General features: G+C 43.3%; 1 protein-coding gene and 1 long non-coding RNA gene across 2 annotated transcripts in view; one reads left to right on the plus strand and one right to left on the minus strand.

The window, feature by feature from the left end:
* Nucleotides 1-7513: 7513 nt before the first annotated feature.
* LOC125689905 (uncharacterized) lies at nt 7514-14181 on the plus strand. The gene is made up of 2 exons (XR_007375450.1): nt 7514-7558; nt 13893-14181. It is a non-coding gene; the product is annotated as an uncharacterized LOC125689905 (long non-coding RNA).
* SCML4 (Scm polycomb group protein like 4) overlaps nt 7925-16424 on the minus strand; it is a 56610-nt gene continuing 48110 nt past the window's right edge. The window contains exons 8-9 of the mRNA XM_048937652.1: nt 13937-14082; nt 7925-10374 (exon numbers count right to left, since the gene is read on the minus strand). Coding sequence (XP_048793609.1) covers nt 10249-10374; nt 13937-14082 — 272 coding nt within the window. The 3' untranslated portion in view covers nt 7925-10248. The remainder of the gene's footprint in view (nt 10375-13936; nt 14083-16424) is intronic.

Raw genomic sequence — 16424 nt, forward strand, 5'->3', positions numbered from 1 at the left:
TATCACAGCTGGTTCCTCTCAATACTGCATTCTTAAACATGGAAGGGAAGGTTTAGATTGGATGTCAGAGGGAGGTTCTTTACAGAGGGATTGGTGAGGTGCTGGCATAGGCTGCCCAGAGAGGCTGTGGATACCCCATCCCTGGAGGTGTTCAAGACTAAGTTGGATGGAGCCCTGAGCAATCTGGTCTAGTACCAGATCTGGAGGTTAGTGGCTGTGCCTGTAGCAATGGGGTTGGAACTTGATGATTCTTAGGATCCCTTCCAACCCAGCCAGAATCTATGATTCTAAATTGCAAAGCCCAACCAAAAGTGTGTTGTACAAAATTAAGAACATTAAGACAAGTAATACTCAGTTTAATTCAGATACGAACTGTGGCATACAGCACAGAGAATAGTCATATATGTATCTGTACATTGAAACGTTTCTAAATAGTAATGGAGAATCTACTGAAAGGATTAAGTTACAAATAATAAAAAACAACGTCTGCAGAAATATTTTTTACAATGACAGTTTGACACTATATGAAGTGGTTGCTTATGTACTGAAACTGTACATATCAAGAAAGAATATGTTGGACCCATCCATACAGAACATGCTAACTTAACAGTTTTTTGCTTGTATGTGAGAATATGTAGGATATATGCATACAGTGGGCATGTGCATATCTGTGTGCACATATCAGATCTATATGTACACACTCATAGAAAGATACACACATCCACAACTGAAGACAAATCATTTCAATAAAACCCTTTGAAATGAGGTGAGAGTGATACTAATATGCTGCTTGTCATAATTCTGCTGCTCTAGGGCTCCAGATATTTTATTGTCATGTTATTCTCACCCATAAGTTTCACATTTGTTTTACCTCAGCTCTCCATTGTTTGCATATTCACAAAGCAAATGCAGAACTATTCAATATAATATAATGCTCATCATGAAGATGATTTATGATGGGAGGTTTTGATAGCTGAGAAACAGCAACATATTAAAGGGTTTGCATTGATTTTCCAATAAGTGGAACTAAGGGGCAGATGTCTTTTCCCTGGTTGTTGTTAGCATCATCTGGGAACCCTGGCATAATCAATAATATATCCTATATATCATCTTTAGTAACTATTCTTGATTGAAAATGAAGAAGACTTTCATTAGAAGTCATAGACATATAAGCTGTTTTCTAACCCGAAATTGTTCAGTGCCTGACAATAATAGGAAAATAAATTAATACTAAAATATTGTGCTAGCTAAAAGGAAAGGACAGCAGAATGAGAGTGAAGTGGAAGAATTACAAAGGCTTCACAAAACCAGAAATTTCTTGGGTTCAAAAAGCCATGTCAAGTGGTCAGCTTGAAGCAGAGAGTCCCGGACAGCATCACTCATATCATATAGCCCAGGTGCAAGTTGTATTCCTGGTAAAATAAACTCAGCTGCCTTTTACCAGGAAGAAGAGAGGGAACTTGGTGGCACCATTGCAGAGTAAAATCAGGCAAAATGATGAAAACAAGTGGAACAATTCCAATTCCAAAATAGACCTGCCATAAACCTCCCTTATACACACCTCGCCTTGAGTCACAAAACCTAAGACTGCAGTCAACATCATTCAAGCCCATAATGTCATTGCTACAGCATATTTTTATTAAAACAGAGATCTCGCTATTTACATTGTCTTTTTAATATTCCCACTGGCAGAAGAAGGGAGCCTGGTGAGCGGGTGCACACCAGCTGATTGCTGTGTCTGAAGACAAGTCACAGCAGAGAAGCCTGTGTCACATTCTGGATGGTCTTCTGCTAGCTTCTGTAGGATCTAGATGAGAGCAGTCATTTTTTGAACGATGTGAGGTGTCAGTTGTAAGTGCTATAGACTGTAATAAATTAAGGAGTGACTGAATACAAGGCAGTGTGAGTTTTAAATCTTGATTACAAATAAATTGTTGGTATATTTAAATTTTTCTCTCTCTGATTTTGTTCATGCTTGAAAAAATGAAAATAGCTCTATATATTCACTTGATATCTGATGTCCCTTTCTGAAGGTTGTACAGTACCAGGAAAGAGCTGTCTTAACCCATTCAAGGAAAACTGAGTTAGTATGTATTGGATATGTAAAAAATCAAGATTGTGAAAGACCTGCAAGATGTGATGAGAGCAGCCGTGCTTATCCAGCTGCTGCAGAAAGTGAGGCTTATCTAACAAATTACAGAACATATTAAAAATCAAAGCTAACACTCTTTGAGCCCAATTAGCAGTACAAAAATTGGTAGTTGCGCATACATCAAAAAACCTTGTGCATGCTTCACTAGCCTTGGAAGCTGATGCTGAGGAGCTGGAAGGGAGCTCAGAGCACCAGTAAAGAAGTGTGAGCAGGACCTGCGCTGCTCTGTGGCTTGATTTAAAGCTGTCACTTTCCAGCTGGATGGAAACTGCTCTGCTCTCATCCTTCATGCTGTTTGGAAACAGAAACCCAGAGCCAAAATCTGATCTCATTCCCACTGCTGGGAGTATGCAGTAGCCCCACAGAAGCTACAGTCATTACTCTAAAATCACACTCATGCGTACATGTGTGAATCTGTCCTGCAATGTTGCACGTACTTCAGGATGAAGGATGATGCTGTAAACATTGCAATGCCAGTTGCCACATAGATATCCTCACAATATTTACTACAGGCATACAAGTGCAGATTCTGTCCTGCCATCGCCTCCCAGCTGGCCAGCACTGGTCCTCTTTTCTACCTCCTGCTGTCCTTATTGTTGACAATGGGCACCTCTTCTTTCCAACCAGCCTCCCAGCCTAACCCCTCTGCAGTCCGTAGGTGGCTCTTAGCTTGGCACACTGGATGCCTGCACCTGCCTAATAGCGTGCCATACGCAGGGCCTGGTCCATGTGGTCTCAACATGCATCAGCTATGGGGTGTGAGCCCATGATTCAACCCAGTGGGCAATGTATGTGGGACCCTTCAAGCCAACCAGCATCTAAGCAGCTTGAACATCAAAAGGTGCACAGGGAGAGATGGAAGGAAGAGAAGAAAGCCACGTTCACCCTGTGTAAAAGTGCTGAGAACTTAATTGCAAATAGTAATCAGCCAACTAGTTAAGAGCAATCCTCAAAAAGTGCCTTTCATGCTCGTGAATGAAAGCAGCGGAAGGCTTTTTCTGCAAGATAAAGAGGAGGTCAACAAAATACAGACTGCCTAATTCAAAGGTGTCAGTGTGTGGTGGTCTTTATCACACAGAACCTCCTGTGTGGGGCACTTGGTTGACAGGAGGGAAAGATTTGCAGAAAACTACAGAGAAAGAGAGAGGGGAAACAAATTAGAGAATGGAAGAGCAGAAAAGAGACAAAAGGTAGAGAAGGAGTTGCAGGAGGTGTGAAGGAGACACATATATGGTCACTGAAAGATGGAAAGGAAGGAAAAGAAGGGATATCGCCAGTGAGGAGCTGAGGAGAAAAAAATGAATGTAACTACAGAGGGGGGAAGATGGGGATGGGAAGTTTGGAGGGAACGGACTAGAGGGCAGAGGATTAAGAGGGAGAAAAATGAGGATAAGGGACTAACTGACCTTTAAAGGCCTGTGTGGGTGTATAGAAAGTGTAGGCAAGGACTATATGAGGAGTAAATATGATGTGGAAAGCACAAGGAGAAAGGCTGGAATACAGTGTGAGCAGATGGTCTGGTGGATAAGGTGCTGGATTCAGAACAGGAGGTCTGGGTTGGAACTTCTGGCTTCAGCAAAGGTCAGGATTAGCAGTGATGGGAAGTGCTGGGAGGCAATGAGGTTACCCTTCATAGAAGTTTTGTTTCAGTTTTCTCAGACTTCTGCTGTTTTTTCCATCACGTGGCTGTGAGAAATTCATGTAATTGACTTCTATCTGTTTTTAGCCTTTATCTGCAACACAAAAGGAAACTGCCTCTAGGAAAGCCTTCCCATTCAGTTGTCCCTTTTGCCCTGTGAGGCCATCTGTCAGCTCTCCAGAGCAGGCTGAGTCTCTCATGATACATCTGCCCAGCACCAGATATAATCTCTACGCACCACTGTAACACGAATAAATGAGTTTTGACAACAGTGGTCTAACTTGCCTGTATTCGAACTGTTAGCAGTGTCAGACAGATCTCATTTACACTACTAAAAATGTGGAATAAGTCTCCTAAATTTACAGTAGTGGCAGCAGATTGCTAGAGTTGAGATTGACTTCACATAATCATATAAACTGTAAGCAAGAAACTTTCTTTCACTACAAGATTTCTAAGGGGCATAAAATGAAAAGCTGCAAATATTAACCTGCTACACAGCTGTGGCTATAGCTGCTTTCTGAAGCTTTTGTATTTTAAAGAAGATTTAAAAGCTTTTTTTTCTTTTTTTTTTTCTTTAAATAATGACTCTTAGCAAGTTTGTCAATAGCTTTCTACATGCTACAACATATGAACAATGCCATAAGGAAGACAGATAGGTTTTAGAGACAGCCATTTGGTTTTGGTGGAACCTGGACGCATGGACCAATTCACAATACTTTCACTGCAGCAAATGCTCAGAGCCAACATTACAGATCAGGAAACCATCGATGTGAGGAATAAAATTAATCACTGGCTTGGAATCATTGCAATTCAGATGTGCTTTCCCATCTTCTCTGTGTTTCACCTGAAAGCCAGTGGAAGCTGTGTAACTGCTCCACTCTGTTCTCATCCCTGTATTGCTTGGTCCCCAGTTTTTTCCTATTTTCTTTTAGAGACAATAGGAGGATGGTTGCCCATATTTCATGTTCAGAAAGAAGAAGGCAGCATGATGCCAGTCCTTTATAGCACCAGGAGAAAACTCTGGTTAATAAAGTTGTACTGCTCTACACAGGGAAAGTTCAATTTGTATACGTGCTCTGGAGCAGGGCACAAAATGTGGGAACACCAGTGCAACAGGGACTTTCTGAAGCTCATCTTCTACTCTGATTTACTTTCATTCCCTTCACAGTCTGCCCATGCAGCCTGGCAACATGTGCACACGCGCAGACACACACACACACACACACACACACACAGTCCTGTCCAGGCTCAAGCTCTGATTTTTGGCAGCTGCCCATAGGCCAAGAGGAGTGAGACTCCAGTCAGAGATGGAGCCCTTCCCGACGTCCTGCTCGGTTACGGCACTTCCAAGAGTCTCAGCCATCTGAAGGATGATGAAGTGCTGGGGATGCTAAAGGAGCCAATAACTATGGGTCAGCAGGGCTGATTTTGAGAAGTTTTATTTTTAAATTCCACTGAGGGCTTCTCCTCAAGAACTTGTGGAAATCTCTCAGTGAAGTCATGTTGAGATTAGGGCAAGTTTCTGCTGAGCAGCACGACTGAAAATCCTCAGCGCTTTGGTTTGCTGCTAAGTGGAAAATGCAAACTGCCTTCCACAGAGCCTACAGCTACAACACCAAACAAACAGGAGAAAGTGTTGGGGTCAGGTAGATGCGTGGCTGGAAGAGCTCTCTACCAGGAACCAGCAGCCCTCCTGGGGGCAGAGGCATGGGGCCGGCCAGCAGTGGTTGTCTCTGCTCTCTGTGAGGGGGCTGGGATAGCGTGTTAGGCTCTAGTTACTGTGGGACATGGCTGAGGCTTGACCTGCTTTTTTAGCCAAGCTCCGGTCTTATGAATTCAATAGAAAAACTTACATGGACCTCAGTGGGACCTGGGTTTGGCCTAACGTGCTGTATTTGACATTGTGAGCGAGGGAAATATTTTTCTTAAGATTACAGTTGAAAGATTCTTGGGTTTCAGCTGAAGCCTTATGGTGGCAGAGCATTGCACACAATTTTTTCTTTCTGTTTCTTGAGTGAATCTTATTTCTTCTGCACTCAGCCTCTGAGCAGAACCTCTATGCCCAAACCTCAGTAAACACAGCTGCTGGGGGACATCCCCGTGCATGCACCCTCTTCCCCCCACCCCCATTGGCCACAGGCACCTGGTGGGGAGCTTGGACAAAAGGAAACAGAGGCTGTAAATTCACGTCCGCTTCGCTGTGTGCTGAGGAGGGGGAATTGCTGGAGCCAGAGCCAGAAGGAGAGAGCTGTGCTTGAGTCTATCATATTTGTGAAGTACATATGTGATAATACCACTGCAACCACAAAAGAATTTACAGCAGGAAGCATTGCAGCTGTTGCTTATTAGCATTAGTACAAATTACACAAAGCAAATTGTTAGCAGACATGTTTCCATAATATTTAACTCATGGCAGTGAATAAAAGTGATTTTTTCTCAAGCAAAATTTTAGATTTCCAGGGGAATCAGTTTCCAATTGTCCATGAAGGGAGAGTGGATTGGAAGGCAGCATGCAGCTATCGCAAGGACTGAGGCAACGTGTGCAGAGATCTGCCCACTTTCTTTGGTGAGAGGGTGCAGATTCAGGATTCCATTTCTTGGTGAGAAAAGAAAACCCACACGACTCCATCCAACCAGTTATGGGTAGCAGTGCCTGGGACCAGCTCTGCAGCTGTCATGTTAAGGTTCTGCACACAGAGATGTTGGAAGAAAAGAGAGGCTTTTGCTGACCTGCAATTTCCCAAGATTTTTGCCCCCAAAGTGCTTATTGTGAACTATTTTCCTAGCAACCCCAAGCCTGTTGGTACAGATGCAGCGCAAGTGAGCACAGCAGCCCCATAATGCCAGCTACGAAGGGAGGATCAGGGGGAAGTGGAGACCAAGTCTATGTAGGAATGAACCAACATGCTTTTTCTTAAGAAAGATGTGTGACTCTTGACAGACTGCTGACAAACTGCAGAAATTGAGCAATTTGTTTCAGGGCAGTAACAACCCAGAGTGATGTTTAGCAGCCCGTCTCAAGGGTGCCTGGCTGCATTAATCACAGTGGCCTGAACTGCTAGCACTGCAAAGGGCACTGTGCTCCTCCAGCAAGACAGTGCACTCAGAGCAGTGGAAGCATTTCCTTGGGCACTTCTGGAAACCCAGTTAGGACTGGGAGGGGGGCATTTGTCAGGGAGGGAGATGGGGCCATGACAGTCAGTGTGAGGGCAATGGGAGAAGCTTCTCTACAGCCACCAGTTCTGCTACTTCTCATGCTTTGCAGCTGGCACTTCAGCAATGGAAAAGCTCTCCCCACATCTTCAGGCTTTGCCTGTTTTTTTGTTTTTCTTAAAGCTAAGGCTCATGAAGTATTGAAACTGCCTAAAGCAAGCCAAGTGCCTTCCAATGCAGCTGCATTTAAAAGCAGAGAACAGGCAAATGCATTGCACACAAAGGACAAACACATCCACCCATCTGTTTGGAAGAGTTAAGAAATGCAAGTGGTTGGATGCAGTCTGAAGTGAGAGCTGGGAACAGAATAGCAAACTAAGCAATTTATACCAGCAGTATGTGAACAACAGCTAACATAGTGTAACAGAAATGCTAAGCCACAGTGCTTGAGCACCTGGTGGAAGGTAGGACCAAACCAAATGAGCTCAGGTGCATGCAATGTACCTGAGTGATGGGAAGGGGTGGAGCCAGAATATACCCCCTCCCAGACCTCATTTAAGGGTTGGCAGTGGAGATGGGGATTTCTTACTGGAGATTGCTGAGGCCTTCCAAAGGTAAGCAGCCTTCACCACCCCCCCCCCCTTTTGTTTCTGTGTCTATAGCTGCTGCACTTAAGCTTGTCTGTCCTTGCTGCAGCCTGGGACTCTGCTACCCTGCTGTCATTGCTGTGTTTTCCATCATATCGTAGTGTTACGTCCAGGCAGGTGACTCTTCATGCCTCGCTCCTGGCCTGACAGCACAGGTGTCTTAACCACCTCCCTGACAAGACTTAGGAGAGGAAGAACTAGTTCTAATTGCAATAATGATTATCTCCTGTTTGCCTTTTGGTGAGGGGGGAAAAATATAAAAACACCAAAAAACCAAACATGCAGCATGGAGTTTCTTTTGTAAGCTTTACTTTTTTAAAACCAAGTCACTGAATGCCTCCTCTGTAAAAGGTGGCACATTAAATATCATGGCTGGAACAGCCTGCCATGCCTAAAAGTTCCATATCAAATGAGATAGCACCATTGACTGTATACATTAGATACATACATGAAAACTATTCCAGCATGTTAAATGTATGAACACTGTTGCCACTGCTGTGGTGTTATCAGTCTTCTCAGCTGCAATCTCTGCAGGGTGGAGATAGAAGAAAAGGGTGAGATGTAGAGCTGAAAGGAAATGATTCCTTTTTCAGGGAATTCTGTAGCACTGAATTTTTTTTTTCCAGTCTCCGAACAAAAAGTGAGTTTACAGAATCTCAGGAAAATACAGTGAAAATACATGTTCTAAGAATCAGCCTGTGTAGGGTTCAGTACGCTGTGTCCCTAGGTAGCATGTGACTTTTCATTTAACATCTTTACTTCAGCTATTCATTTTATAAATGCTTTAACATGGAGACAAGATCTGCAGAAAGCCATCCAGTCACGTCAAGATCCAACTCTGCAAACATGTATGGACTACTTTGTTAGTCTGGGGATAGTTCCCAGGAGTTTACTGAAAGTCTTGTGGGATGTCATTAGTCATACCATGGATGGCCTAATAGCGGTAGAACAAGGGGAATGACTTTGAACTGAAAGAGGGACAGTTTAGCTTAGCTGTTAGGAGGAAGCTCTTTACTCAGAGGGCGGTGAGGTGCTGGCACAGCTGCCCTGAGAAGCTGTGGGTGTTCCATCCCTGGAGGCACACAAGGCCAGGTTGGATCAAGGATTTTCAGGATTAGACCTTGAAGTGGTACCTTTTCATAGGAGTTATATTCTAGCAATGTGCACCCAAATGAATTTCATTCCATGAGGTATTTTTTTGTAATATTCTGCTATATTCCAAAGCTGCAATGGATGCTCATATCTTGCCTATTATCACAGCTCTGTTACCCAATTCTGTTGAGGTGAGCTTCAAAACAACCCGCATGATCAACAAACATTTGCTACCACTCCTTGTCATGCACCAAATGTTTAAAACTGTACGGATGTGTCCCTTCATAATCCTCCATTTGTGAAGGATGAAGATGAGGGCATACCTACCCCACAAATCACTTCCTCACCCTTTGACTTGCCTTTCTCTTGGTGTGGCTACATAGAATATCAACGAGCACCTCTCATATTTGTGTAAGAGGTCAGGGAGCATTACCTTGAGTCTACTTGAAAACGTGCACATATGCTGAAAGCAAGTGTGCATTGTCCTCTGCAGCAGTGCAACCAGGCAGTGGCCATGCAGCACCCTCCTTGGCCCTAACCCTTGCTGCAGTGCACAGCAGTGTGCCTTCCTCATGGGGAATATTCCCACCTGCCAAACAAGAGCAAACCCAGAAATTCTGTGGTTTTTTTTCTTTTCTTTGAGTGCTGTGAACCAATACATCAGGCAGAAAGGTGGGGAGATGATGGCTGAGCGTGCCAGACTCCGTGGGAGCCATCCACCCCCTCTTTAACTTAACAGGAAACATCCTGTCAGAAACGCTTTCTGCATTGGGACTTTTCTTGAAATAATTAACTGTAACCAGTGACGGCTTGTCCTGCTGGGAGCCTGCGAATCCTCCTGGGTATTTAGAGATGTGCTGGTTAGTAGAGTCAGATGGTCAGAGCTCATCAGATGGAAAGCACCATGTCGTCACAGCTCCAGCCTCAAGTCTATTAGGGCTGCTCCCTCTAGTGGGAAAAGGTACTTCAGCTGCTATAAAAACCTTTTCCATCTTTTTATTTCTTAAAATAAAATGCTTTTTTTCCTCTCTTAATTTTCCTTCTAATTTTTTTCTTTTTTTTTTTTTTTCCTTTTTTTCTTCTTTCAAACTGAAGAATTAAACTTTTCCAGATTTTAGTGTAAGACACAGGGTGGCTCCTGTTCAATGTTGGCTAACCAAAGGGCACACGTTCCCCCAAACACTCTGAACATGTCAGCCCAGGCAGCGCTGTGTCCCACCCCATCCCTTCCTGGCAGGCAGCCAATGGTCTTTCTGCCAGCAGTCACTGTTTGCTTTTGATTTCCCCCTTCTGATTACAAAAATAGGACTTACTATAATCATAATAACATTAATGGTACAAAATAATTACTGTAATTATACACTTTTTTGGCAAATTATTAACACAAAGCAGCCCGAAAGCTCCCATTGGACTAAAAAAATTGCGAAGATGCACAAATGTTAAAAAAGACAAAGTCTTTGTTAAAGAGGGGAAAAACAATCTTCAAAAGAATGCATTTCTGTAAGGCAGCATGTTACCTATAGTTTTTTGTCTAGATTTAGGTTCTGCTGTTGTTCAGGAAGCTGTTAGAACTTGGCTTGCTTGAGCTTATCGATGTGGTAGCACAGTTTCAGCGCGGGTCCCAGTTTCAGCCCCAGGTATTTCATGATCATGTCACTTTTCAGCAGCAACAAAGCATTGCCATCAATCTCCTGATTTCAGAAGAGAGAAAGAGAATCAAAATACGTAAACCCCCTGCTTCCAGCACCACAAAAGCAAGATGGCAGTGCTGCATCCTGACACATTACCCAGGGTGAATCAGAAACAGCACATCATAGATGGAAATGTCATGAATTTTGAAATTTCATTAAGAAATTGAAAGCTGAAGTAGGATAAAAGGAAACTCTAAAGGAGCTTTTAATCAAATATTACTACTTATTCTTCAATGAACCCTAAGGTTTGTCAGTGTTTTTGATTCTTTGGCAGCAAAATCATGAGGATTTTTTTTTTAAACATCAGACTTGCTCTAAGCCCAGTTCTGAGAAAACTGATCTTAAGAGAAAGGAGCAAGTGATGGAGGGATGTGGCCTCATGAACTGCTAATAGCACACCTCTGAATCTCAGGTCCAGCTTTGTTCCTGGCTATCTATGTATTTCGTGTATCCTCAGTACACTTACACCCAGTGATACATGCAATTAATTTCTTAAATTGAAAGCAGTAGTACCATAATTCATTTGCCACCAAGTTCATCTGTTTATACCAGGCCTTTGGCTTGAAAAACCTTTTGTAACTACAAAATGCTGTGTTAAGCACCAAATAGCACTGGTGTACAAAGAGGTGGACACTGTTCCACTGCGGGTTCTCCTATGACTGTAAAGCACAGAAGCTTCCAAATACGATGCCCTACTTCTGTTTCTGAGCTTGCCTATTTTTTTTTTTTCCCCCAACTGTATTAGGAGAGCTGCTTAAAAATAATAACTCTCCTCTTGGTCTTCACCTCACTTTGTTACTTGGAGAGCTAAAACATAACTAATGAATATGAGTGCATAAATGCAGGCATCCACACAGGAGCACTAATGCTGTATATATTCTATTTGATGGTTTTCACAGTGCTTTTTTCCTCTGTGATCCATTACCTACTAATTAGGCAATACTATGGGTCCTAATTTGCCCTGATCATTATTATTCCATTCAGCAGGTGATTTAGCTGATGAGCAGTTAAGGTCACTTTCTGATTAACTCAATCAATTGATGCTCTTCATTCTGCAACCCCCATTCCATCCATTACAAAAAGTCTTTTTACTCTCCTCCTCTCCTTCCCGTTATTTTAAAGAAGCTAAAGAAAAGAAGATTAAATATCATATTTAAATTAATATTTGCTTAAAAACCGTACTCCTGGAGCTGCGATGCCATTGGGTAAAATCACTGTCAAGGTATTTGGTGTGAATGTAACTGTTTCTAAGTGTGGAGTTCAACATTTTATTATTTCCTCCATTATGGGGGAGTAGAGGTCAAAATTAAACTCTGTGACTAGAGCATGCCAGAGGGAGAATTCAAATTTAATCAGTCCAAAATACCCCAATATTAGCCAAATCCCTATACAGATTGTTGACTTGGCTTCTCTCCAGTATTATTGTCATCCCTTAAAAAAAAGAAAATTAATAAAATGTGGGATTCTATAACATAGCTCCCCAGTTTGCAGTAGAAGGTCTTGAGTCAGATCTGGACCTGTTAAATTCAATGCAATCAGCTTGTTTCACACACATTAGTTGAGATCTGGCCCACTGCAAGTTAGAGTGCTGCTGTTTTCCTGCAAGAGATGGGAACAGCAAATGTATGAGCTGCAAGATAATGATACAAGGAATATGAACATACAGCTTCCAACTGCAAGAGTGGGTACTGCTGAGCTCATGCCAGCTTCTTGTACGTGTTCTGAGTGGGCACTGATCAAGTCCTGTGCCTTCAGCATAAGAATTGTACCTGGTGATTGATTCAAGCTTCTGCTCCTGGTGAGGAGAGCAGAGCGAGAGTCACGGACAACCTGTGACGTGTGTTGAAGCTGTGGTCTGTGCAGGCTACACCTCCCTACAACCAGGAGAATGGCTCTGGGCACTGCGGTCAGCACTCACATGGACCAATATAGCAAAGGGAAAGAGTTCTGTCAATATGCAGGATACCTCCCCACCCTTCCCCTCCTCGTGGCCCCATCATCTTCTCCCTCCCAGTGTCATAGCTCAGATGAGCTGACTACCACAGCAACAATTTCAGGTGACAACTGGGCCTTGTCAATGACAGTAAGTGCTTCTCAGTAAATTATGCACCTGCTTCATAGAAAGATTGAATATACAGGAAGATATGACTAAGGTTAATGGACTAATCACTTGTCTCTCACCCCTGGGGTCTCTGTGCTTATCCAGATGAGATTTGAAGGCTGAAAAATTGCAGGGGCATATATAACTCCAAGGCACAATTGAATTGAGTTGTGTGGTAATCTTACCCAGGTTCTCAAACCTACTGCATATTTTACAAGGAAACCAATAATGAGTAGAGCCTAGTATTAGAGTAGAGGTGCTGGGTGCTTGACAAAGGCTGACAGAAACAGTCTTCAGAGGCAATTTAACTTGGTCTCTTTGGTCACAGAGCAGTGACAGTATTGTAGCATGGCATGCTTCAGAGCAGCAGGCCCAATGAGCCAAGATTAAATATTCTTCCTGGCAGTGTACCTGGGACTGTGCACTTCACAGACCAGGCAATCTTCTCTACTGGTGCACAGCTTCTTCTACAAGTCTCAAAAATTCACGTCAAAGCAAGTTTCCTTAAGTCTACATGTGCCTCATTTATCTTCCTGATACCTACTTGGCCAACGTGGGCCATCTGACTACTCTGCAGAAGGCAGGGAAAGAAAGCTAGCACCTGGCCTGCAATCTAAGGTTTGATCCTAGCATGGCTGTGCCTGCTCTGTCCTCATCCCATCGCCCTGCCTGCAGGTGTCAGATGGTCTCAGTCCCTGACTGTGGTGAGCATCCATCGAGGCTCATGCTCTGAATTGGCCAAGGAAGGGTGGATGAGGCTGAAGATGTAGTGATATGTGGTGCTACCAGATCCAGCAAAAACAAGAAAATCCTGATCAGATATTGTTTACAGTCTACTAATTAGGATTTCTTCACAAGAGATGGCCTAATGAAGGCAGCTATCATATTCCCTAGGAAGTCATCTGGTCCTTTAAATTTGGTTATGTAGTTACATAATATTAAAAGTCCACAAATTTGGCTGTTTCAGGCTTCTGCTGCTAAATGTCCACAGATATATATATATTAAAAATTATATATATATAATATGTATTATATATTGTATATTATATATATTATATTTTAAAAAAAGCTCTATGGAGAGGAATCACAGGTATCCTGGAAAAAAAAAAAGAAGTGTTTGAAGCAAGGTTTCTTTGCCACACAATCTGACAGTGAAAAAAAAACACCAGATCCTGTATGATTTCTGTTAGGTTTAGCATAACGATTTATGCTGGCATGGTGAGAAGAAATAATGAGCATTTCCTAAAGATGTTGTTAGGGTTTTACTATTGAGGGATAAGTGAATGTTTCTTCACCCTAGCCCCCTGTTTGATGTGAACCCCTTGCAGGGCTCCTTGCTCAAACCATCTGAGCACAGGCACTCCCTATAGCAGCCATAGACAGGGTGCACGTGGTATGCTGGCTGTCTCTCTTGCAGGTGACTTAAATCCCCTAGAAGCACTAAGAGCAGCCTTTACATACGTGTTTTCTGAAGAGCTCCACATGGGGACCTAAAGCGTGAGGGTCTGCATCCTTCACAAACCAAATCACATCATCCACGGTCCAGGTCAAAGGATTCTTGCTTGATGGCCGAGCCACGTCTTGTCGTTCTGGTGAAGGACTTGAGGCTATCGATACAAAAAAGCCCACAACAGCACATTACAAAAGCATGCAGTGATTTCCTTGGTTTGTGGGCATGCAGCAGTGCAGCAGCCCCACGTGTTGGATGTTGGATCTGTGTGTATCAGCCTGAGCTGATGGGGTGAGAGAGAAGGGACTTGGCAGTTTTGGATCCAACTGCTTACCAGGAGATATGATCCCAGCTGGTGAATTGTGTTAAAAAACATGAAACCCTCAGGTTCCTGCTGGGGAAGGAACAATGTGCCAGCTGCCAGCCTCTTAAACTGAGCTGCCCCTGCTGTCTGATCTGCAAACATTGGGGATCTCGACTCCAGAAGACACAACCCTCCCACCTGGAGGCATGAAACAAAGGAGCTTGCCATTAAATGCAAAGGCTAGGAGATAAAATTGGGATACAGCAAATATTTTATTTCTTTGCATCCAGACATTCAGTCTTTTCTTGAAGCTTAGAGGTGGGTTCCTAGTGAATGTTCTGCTCACGTGAAGCTAAAGGTCCCCAGTGAATGCCTGTTTGGAGATCTACTAAAATACATGGAGATGAACACTGCATATGTGACTTTTTAATGGTGTAAGCCCTGGATGATTTAAGGTCACTTTGACTTGCTGTAGCTTTAAATCAAGTGAATAAAGGCATATCAGAATGAAAGTGCATTTATGTTTTTATTCTTAGTCTCTGCAGAATTATAAATCTTAGCCTTAGATGCATATAATTTGCACACATACATATACCCTTACGTTGCTTCACTATCCCAAGTACTGTATTATGCTAGGTTACAGGAAATCCACACAATGCAAACTTTATATTCACAGGCAGCAGCACAGAAATGGATGTGATGTTACTTGCCAAGACTTGCTCATCAGTTTCTGCTAAGGTTCAGTTTTCAATGAGAGGTGTAGGTGGTAAGCAAGCAGGCACTGCAGGAGACAGAAAGGGAAGCAGAAGAGTGCAAACAGAGGGAGATCATGGATAGCTAAACTGGAGCCTGGAGGGGCCCCAGCTAGCAAGTAGGGGAGCCAGAATGGCTTCAAGCTGCTGAGGAGAGAAGGGCTGATCCCTCCAGAGAAATTCTGAGTTCATAAAATGTGTGAGAATACCACGCATGGCTCAAAACATGATAATGCGTATGAGCAAATGCAGTGGGCGGGGTTGGTGGCTTATGTAAATCCTTGTTCTGATGACTTCAATAGAGCCGTGCTGATTGATGTGAGTGGGGGTCTGCCCATCTATGCACAATAATGGCTTTATGTGCATATTGGTCCTTTTTTCTTGCCGCATCCGCATCCCACAGTATAATGTAATGAGGTATATTTTGCAGTTATAAAGGATGAACTGTAGAAAGCAGCAGCGCTATGAATGTGTGAATGTGGTCGATGGGCTTCATAATGGGATGTGATGTAAATATCATGATAATTACACTCTCATTTGCTAAGTCACTGTTCTGGATATAAAGGACAAGGAATAGCCGCAGGTCCTCTTAATTAGACAGCGAGGATTTGTGTTCATATGGACTCATGCGACCCTGGGCTCTGCTCACAGAATAAATGCAATACACAGTGGTACAGACACCATCTGGACTCTTTGGCATAAAGTGATGAAGATGAAGAGTGCAAAACGTATGGGGCAATTTCAGCCAGCCCCTGGATCATCAGTAATATTGAGCAAGTTTGTCAGGGACGAGTGAGAGAACCTCGACTTGCCTGGGAGCTGGAGGAGCCAGCACCTGCAGGAGGCTGCTGCAGTCTGACACACCAGCAGCACAAGCTGAGTGTGGGCACCACGAACTGAGGGCAAGGGGAAAAACAGAGAGAGCACTGAAAGGCTACTCAGTGCCTGTAAGGTTGCAGAAGTTTTAATGCCACAGCAATAGTGTGGTCAGGGAACATGTTGTGCCACTACCGAGGATCACATTTTTTCCCCTTAAATTTGCATGACTGCAAGGAAATCTGAGACGGCTTTGCCTGAGGTTCACACCAGGCGAAAGGAGAGCAGCCCTGGACCCAAGTGACTGCTGCCCAGAAATGCCTTTCTGCCAGAAATGCATTGCTTCCAGAAATGCCAGGAAAGGGTAAAGGGAAGTAGCAAGCCTCTGGGAGCAGCTGGGAGCCTCTGCGGGCATTAGAAATATTGGTAATATAAGGAAGTGGGGTGAGAAGAAAAGGTTGAAATAACAGGGTGAACTCTACTCAGTGCTCTGCAGTCTAGCAAACAATAGCATAAATCTGATTTTTTTAGAGAAATATAAAAATGACCTTTCTGAAGAGTCTACATGGCCAGAACTCTTCCAGCCTCCAACAAGTGAAGGTAATCCTGTCAAACCCCACCTGCAGT

This window comes from Lagopus muta, chromosome 2 (genome assembly GCF_023343835.1).
Source record: "Lagopus muta isolate bLagMut1 chromosome 2, bLagMut1 primary, whole genome shotgun sequence".
Lineage (NCBI taxonomy): Eukaryota > Metazoa > Chordata > Aves > Galliformes > Phasianidae > Lagopus > Lagopus muta.